A 7,740-nucleotide genomic window follows, 5' to 3' on the forward strand; every position below is an offset into this window, starting at 1 on the left:
GTGTTGAAATATCTGTTTAATTTCTTCCTTTCTTTCCTTGATCCATCAGATTAATCCAGAACCTCTGGTGAATTCTATGACAAATGGGATGTTGCTCATGGAATTTTTATGGAAGAATACAAAATGGAGTTTCCTGATGTCTTCTTACAAAACCTCATTTTGCAGGTTTTAGCCAATTCTTACAAAGTGAGAAAGAAGAATTGATCCTAATACACGATTGGTATTACCTTTAGTGATCTCAAAGGATGGAAAGCAAAGTTGACTCCAGCAAAATTAGAGCCCTTTAGAACTAGAATTATTACCACAAGGGACTTTATCACTCTTGGCTAATTTTCTGATTTTTCAGTATCCCACTAAATCACGACATTGTTGTTTAACCTTGGTCAGCCATAATCCAGCAGATCTGTGATCAAATGTGTACCAACAATGACTGACCCATTTTTATCTTTGCATGTTACTTTAGGGAGTTCTGGCTGCTATTTCTTGTTGGTTGACTTATCTAGTGATTCTCATGTTAGTTCATATTATTTTGAAGCTTTGGATTTATATTTTGGCTTAGATTGCAGCTGTCTTGTAATTTCACGGCAGCCATCGCAAAGTATTTTAATCCTTTTCTTACTATGTTTCTAGTGAAATACACTGTCTTTTGTTTCGGTTAACTTTGAAAATAAAGAATAGCACAGTAAAGTAACTTTGTCATTATTTATCTGGTGTTGGGAACTTCAACATGAAATTTTAATGGAAGGTTTTAATTTAGATCACTTTAAAATGGGAAGTTTGCATTGTAGATCCAGGGGCAGTCTCAGGCATATCAAAAAAGGTTAAAATATGTCAGAACTGAATAATAGTTATAGTTACGCGGTGGTGACAAGAAGAACATTTGGTAGTAAAAATCCAGCCATGAGTTATCTCTCCTATCTCATTTAAGCCGTGTTAGCATGGAAAACGGTGTTCAACTAACAAATGAATTTGGTTATTTGATGGTTTATAGATTCATGTTCAGTGCAGCTCCTCAGCATTTGTAGTGAAATATGTTCATTATTCTACTGAATTCTTCAGGTTTTCAATTCTTCTTAAGATTTTTTTTTTTTTTTTTTGTATGTTTCTTTCAGTTTGACACATGGCTTTATGACTGACACCAAAAGAATCTCTGCTACATCCATTTTCTTTGAATCAATGCCTTACAAGATCAATGTGAGTGTCATAGAATATCTTTAAGGATTTATCTCCCTTACCTTCATTGCTGTCTCACTTTAAATTCCTAAATGTCAGATTTTAAAGCAGTGGTTTTCACTCTTACCTCTGTAAGGTTTACTAGATATCGTCTATAAAAGTTACTGGTGCACTGTATTTCACATGGAAAGAAAATGCTGTGTTTTAGAGATAAATATATGGGAAACTACTGAACTATAACTAAGCTTGTTTTATTAATCACTAGCAATGCATCCCAGTGTTGCCTGAGTGTTATTACCAACAACAACATTGTATTTGGAGAGATTTATGCAGTAGTGATACGATGAAGTTGTAATAGAATGACCGTTCGAACGAAAGGACAATGGCGACATGACGGAAAAGGCTCCTTTTAACGCGTCGTACAGTTGAACACAAAACATATATAACGTAGATGGCTCGTCGTGAAAGATGATGCGAGCCAAGTGCCAGTAAAGGAACAGAGAAGGACAGACAACCATTATGTATATAAAGAGAGTAAGTTTATTAACGTAGTGTCTGTGTGTGTGTGCATGCGGTATATATAATTAATACAATACATAAGTCAGGCCTTCGTGTACAAGAGTATGTGTACAACAATATGAAATGACGGACTGTCGTATAAGCAATAGTGTGTGTACAATATGTGTGCGTGAGAGAGAGAAACACAGAATATAAAAAGTGTGTCTGTAACATAGACTGTAAAAGTCCTAAACATTGAGATAGAGAAATACCAGTTTGTATAAGAGTTACACAAGGAGATAGAATGTTCATACGCAGGAAGTTGTGGTCGAGAGAGCAGAGCTGTGGTGTCACATGTTGTGTGTGTTGAGCGTTGATGCTGTGACCTGTTACCTGGTACAGAATATTCTCACAGTTTGTTCTAGCTGTTATACTTCGTGGATGGAAATAATCCACTCAAACAGTGTTGAGATGAAACCGCGTTTGTTGATGTTGGTGTGTACTCTGTTGGTGGTGTTGCTGGCGACGTCATTGTGGTAGACAGTACATTGGTGGTGATGACGTCGTTGCTGGAAACTGGCTGGAGCTGTGTTCTGTATGTGGTCAGCGACCAGACCTGTGAGAGGTCTGAAATCGAAGACGACTGGCGGGTTCAAACAGGCTTATTTATAGAGGAAATAGGGCTCCAGGAAACATGAGCTCAATTCCCTAACCATTAAGCCACATGCCTTCGTGATGTATGGACTTCTATATATATATATATATATATATATATATATATATTCAAAGGCAGGTTAACTAGCAAGTTAGTTTTTGTTTGTGGCAGATGTTCAGGTGCAATAAAGACTGCAAACAAACAGGAAACAACTTCTATCTCATTCCAGGGTGAAAAACTAGAGGTAGTCGATAGCTTCCGCTATCTGGGCGACCAAGTTAGTAGTGGGGGTGGGTGCGCTGAAAGTGTAGCTGCTAGAATAAGAATAGCCTGGGCAAAGTTTAGAGAGCTCTTACCCCTGCTGGCGACAAAGGGACTCTCACTCAGAGTAAAAGGCAGACTGTATGACGCATGCGTACGAACAACCATGCTACATGGCAGTGAAACATGGGCTGTAACTGCTGAGGACATACGTAAGCTCGCAAGGAATGAAGCCAGTATGCTCCGTTGGATGTGTAATGTCAATGTGAATACCCGTCAGAGTGTAAGTATCTTGAGAGAAAAGCTGAACATTAGAAGCATCAGTTGTGGCGTGCAAGAGAGACGATTGCGCTGGTATGGACATGTGGTGAGAATGGAGGAGGATAGCTGCGTGAAAAAGTGCCACACCCTAACAGTTGAGGGAACCCGTGGAAGAGGTAGGCCCAGGAAGACCTGGGCTGAGGTGGTGAGGCAAGACCTTCGTACATTGGGCCTCACCGAGGCGATGACTACGGACCGAGACCTTTGGAAATGGGCTGTGCGTGAGAAGACCCGGCAAGCCAAGTAAGATCGTTGCCAGTGCCCCTGGACTGGTTCTTGTGCGGGTGGCACATGAGATGCACCATTTTGAGCGTGGCCGTTGCCAGTGCCGCCTGACTGGCTCCTGTAGGATTTTCGAGCGAGATCGTTGCCAGTGCCCCTGGACTGGCTTGTGCGGGTGGCACATGAAAGACACCATTTCGAGCGTGGCCGTTTTCGTGCGGGTGACACGTAAAAGCACCCACTACACTCTCTGAGTGGTTGGCGTTAGGAAGGGCATCCAGCTGTAGAAACTCTGCCAAATCAGACTGGAGCCTGGTGTTGCCATCCGGTTTCACCAGTCCTCAGTCAAATCGTCCAACCCATGCTAGCATGGAAAGCGGACGTTAAACGATGATGATGATGATCTGGCAATACACTTTGATTATGTGACTTTGAGATGAAAGAAAATTTTTCTTTTCCCAATTCTTTTTTCAGATCCTATAAGTGTGTTAAAAAAGCTGACATCCGATCTAATAATGCCATCTCTTTTCCTTCTTTATCTTTCAGCCATCAACAGGACTTGTAGACTATGACAAACTCCACGAACATGCCAAACTATTCCGACCGCGTCTCATTATAGCTGGGACATCTGCTTACTCTCGTCTATTGGATTACAAGCGTTTCAGAGAGGTCAGACATTTTCACTTTTAAATTTCTTGACATTTCATATTTTTCCAAAGTTTGTGTCCCCACCTCCCCTTGCTTCCTGTCCTCATCTTCTTCCTGCTCTCTTTCCTTTTTCCCTTTATTCTCATCCTCTTTCTCTTTATCCTCTTCTCTTCCCTCATCCCCTTCATCTCCTTTCCCTCCTTCCTGTTCCCCTCCCCTTCCTTTACCTTCATAACTCCCTTTCTTTCCTCTACCTCCCTGTCCCCTTCCCTTTACCTTTCTGCCCCCTTTCATTCCTCTCCCCTTTCCTTCTATTTTCCTCTCCCCTCCCCTTCCTATCCTTCATCTCCCCTCCCCTTCTTATCCTTCCTCTACCTTCTCCACCCCTCTCCTTCCGCTCCCCTCCCCTTTCTCTCCTCCACCTTCCTCTCCCCTTCCTTTGCATCCACTTCCTCTACCTCTTCATCTTCCCTCCCCCTTTCCCAGCCCTCCTCCCTCTCCCCCTTCCCATCTTCACTTTCTCAGTACCAAACCTTTCCTCTTGTAGATATGTGATGACGTTAATGCCTTGCTACTGGCTGACATGGCCCACATCTCTGGCCTGGTGGCGGCTGCAGTGATTCCCAGCCCGTTTGAATCTGCTGACCTCATATCAACCACAACACACAAATCACTGCGAGGACCAAGGTAAGCAGTGCCCTTACAGGATTTCCTTTTATTACTGATATCAACATCATTAGCATCATTATCATCATCATCATTAACATTAACCATTGTCATTACCACCACCACCACCTCCTTCTCTCCATGACTGTCACCACTGATATCACTACAATCCTGACTGCCATTAATATCCAAGGGAAATTTCTATGCAGTAAACAGAAATAACAGCCAAATCTCCCTCAATTGCACATTACCATCTTCAATGCAAATCCTTTCTAGTATAGGCAAAAGACCTGAAGTTTTGGGGGAAGGGCTCGTCGATTTCAGTCGCAGAGCTTGGGTGGTACTTATTTTATCAACCCCCATAAGGATGAAAGCCAAAGATGACTTTGGCAGAATTTGAACTTAGAATGTAAGGACAGACAAAATGTTGCTAACGCTTGCTACCTTACCATCCTCAATAACAAGTTGTATTATGTAATCTCTTTTGCACAAAAAGACTGGAAGGTCATAATTGGACTGCCTTTAATGAAAGGTCTTCTTGATCAAGAATGACCGAGAGGTAAACGACGACAGCACGACTCTCATCACCCTTGTCTGCTCCAGCATTGTCGTAATCGTCACTTTGTTCTCAGCTACATGATACAGTGATAACTAACATTTGAACACATGACCTAAGCGTCATCGTCCAGTACCTTAATCATATAGCTCTTGTGTTTATAGTAAGGTTTGTGAACACATGACCACGTAATCCTAGATACCTCTAAAAAGACAAGATGGTCATGGTTGGAATAGATCTGCTTAATCAGAACTGACCTAGAGCACTAAATAACAACAAATTTAGATTAAAATACCAGTGTGTAAAACGTAATATACACAAATATGGAATAGCACTGGCTATAATATAATGTTTCATAAAAACTTCTCAGAGACTTTTGCAGTAAGAAAATGACAGAACTTACTCAGAATGTTGTTAGTGGATTGTTAGACACTGCATTTTCACATACAAATCTCTTTGAGAAGTGAAACAAAATATTACAGATAATGCCTTTCCATGTTATATATCATCTTGATACTGTGTAGACTGTGCTCCCTGTTGACAGGACTTTGATATCAAACAGTGTTGAGCACTTATCATATGCAAATCAGTGGCTCTAATTCTCTGAAGCTGGTGGATTTGATATATACAAACAGATTGGCTACTCATTTCCTTGGGATTGGTTTCTAATGTAGGCACCTGATGAGAACGCAATAAGATTTCAAATTCTATTCTGGCTGTTCATTATTTTGTTCAACCTAAAGAAAAATCAGTATAATTTGACATGTTTCTATATCTACTCTGATGGTTTATGTGTGCGTTACGTTATTATATCTATAGATCTCAGCTAAATACTATGTAACTGACAGATGTATACATCTTGTCTTTATAAACTGTATCTATGGCATCATTGAAACAAAACATCATTAAAGAACCAGTAATTTATTAAAAAGAAAAAAAAAGACAATCATCCTTTGCTTTATAATCATTGGAAAAATATTTTAACCTTTTCGATATCCTGTTTAAAACTCTCTCTGGTTCTAGGATACAAACTTCTTTTAAAGTGATTTACATTAAAGTCCTTTCATAAAAATTTCACTGTGATTTATGTTCCAAACACTAACTTAATGACTGTGCTATTCTACTAAATTCTTCATTGTTTTGAAAAGTAATTGAAACAAAGGCAGTGTATTTCAACAGAAATCATCATCATCATCATTTAACATCCGTTTTCCATGCTGGCATGAGTTGGACGGTTTGACTGGGGACTGGCAAGCCAATAGGCTGCACCAAGCTCTAATCTGGTCTGGCAAGGTTTCTACAATTGGATGCCCTTCCTAATGCCAACCACTCTGAGAGTGTGGTGGGTGCTTTTTACGTGCCACCGGTATGGGAGCCAGTCAGGCGGCATTGGCATTGACCACATTTGGATGGTGCTGAAAAGAGCTAAAAGAGTAAAATGAAATGAATTCTTTGGAATTTTGTTGAAGCTTTTTTTTACTTTTGTAAATTTTCCATAATTTGTTGTTTTGCTTTGTACTATCTGCAGGTCTGGAATGATTTTTTATCGTAAAGGTGTGAAATCTGTGAATAAAAAAACTGGAGAAATTAAGATGTATGATTTAGAGGCAAAGGTAAACAATGCTGTATTTCCTGCTTTACAAGGTGGCCCTCATCAGAACCAAATTGGAGCATTGGCAGTTGCACTCAAACAGGTGATGAACAAATTCTAACTTGTTTTTTGGTTATATGTGTCATTGTTTTGGAAAAGTTTATTATTTCATGTTGATGTGGAATTATTTTAACCCTTTAGTATTCAGATTATTTTGTCAAAAGTAATGCCTATTCAAATTGTTTTGAATTACCCATGCATTATCTTATAGCTTTGATATTTTGATGATGTGATTGTTTACTTCTACAATGACATTATAGGACAGGTGTAAGAGACCAGATCTGGCTGGTTTGAACATAAAACAGAATACTTAGGCCAGGTATAATTGTTAGCTTCCATTACATGGTTCTCCAAGACTTGGGTGTTCTCCTTGCCTCTACACCCCTTCAGGACTTGATTCCACTTGGTATGAAACCGAGCTGGCTCTATATCTTTGTAATATAGCTGTGTGTGTGTGTGTGTGTTGAAGCAGTGGTGGTGTTTCTTGTGTGTAGGATGGCAAAGTGCTGAATTAGCTTTTTGGTTTTTGTGATGTTTCTTTGAGCAGAGTAAAGTTTTGTTGACTGTGTATTGGACCAGTGTGGCTCAGATGTACTTGGACAGTGTTTTTTCATGTGTGCATCCAACTCCTCATAAATTGTTGTCATCAATATCCTAGATTACCATCATCATATGTAATTTTCTTTTTATATATTTTAACTTTCTTTTATCATTTTCAATATGTTTAAGTTAAACATATCTGCTGTCATTACAAAGAGCACGGATATGCTAATTATTTTATAATTAATTAATCAATTATGTTTCAGGCCATGGATCCAGAATTCAAGGACTATCAAGTTCAAGTGATGAAAAATGCCAAAACTCTTGCTAAATGTTTAAATGCAAAAGGCTACAAACTAGTCTCAGGTTTGTATTTGTTTGTTGTTGAACCTGGTTGAGTAGACCTTGGGATCAGTGACAGTCCAGCTGTGACCTGGTTTTTGTATTTTTCTAGACATGGTGTACTCTGATTATATTATCCAATATGCTCTCTCTTTGTTCTTTTCTTTATTTAAGATGGTATGGTGTGATTTGAGGGAGATTTGGCTG

General features: G+C 39.5%; 1 protein-coding gene across 2 annotated transcripts in view; it reads left to right on the forward strand.

The window, feature by feature from the left end:
* The window catches only part of LOC106879889 (serine hydroxymethyltransferase, mitochondrial), a 40,111-nt gene that overhangs the window by 24,998 nt on the left and 7,373 nt on the right, over window positions 1-7,740 (forward strand). For both annotated transcript variants that reach the window (XM_089364519.1, XM_089364518.1), the window contains exons 5-9: window positions 1,113-1,194; window positions 3,677-3,799; window positions 4,326-4,465; window positions 6,529-6,694; window positions 7,458-7,557. In XM_089364519.1, coding sequence (XP_089220645.1) covers window positions 1,113-1,194; window positions 3,677-3,799; window positions 4,326-4,465; window positions 6,529-6,694; window positions 7,458-7,557 — 611 coding nt within the window. The remainder of the gene's footprint in view (window positions 1-1,112; window positions 1,195-3,676; window positions 3,800-4,325; window positions 4,466-6,528; window positions 6,695-7,457; window positions 7,558-7,740) is intronic.

The sequence above is a fragment of the Octopus bimaculoides genome, chromosome 16 (assembly GCF_046866305.1).
Source record: "Octopus bimaculoides isolate indiv1 chromosome 16, ASM4686630v1, whole genome shotgun sequence".
Lineage (NCBI taxonomy): Eukaryota > Metazoa > Mollusca > Cephalopoda > Octopoda > Octopodidae > Octopus > Octopus bimaculoides.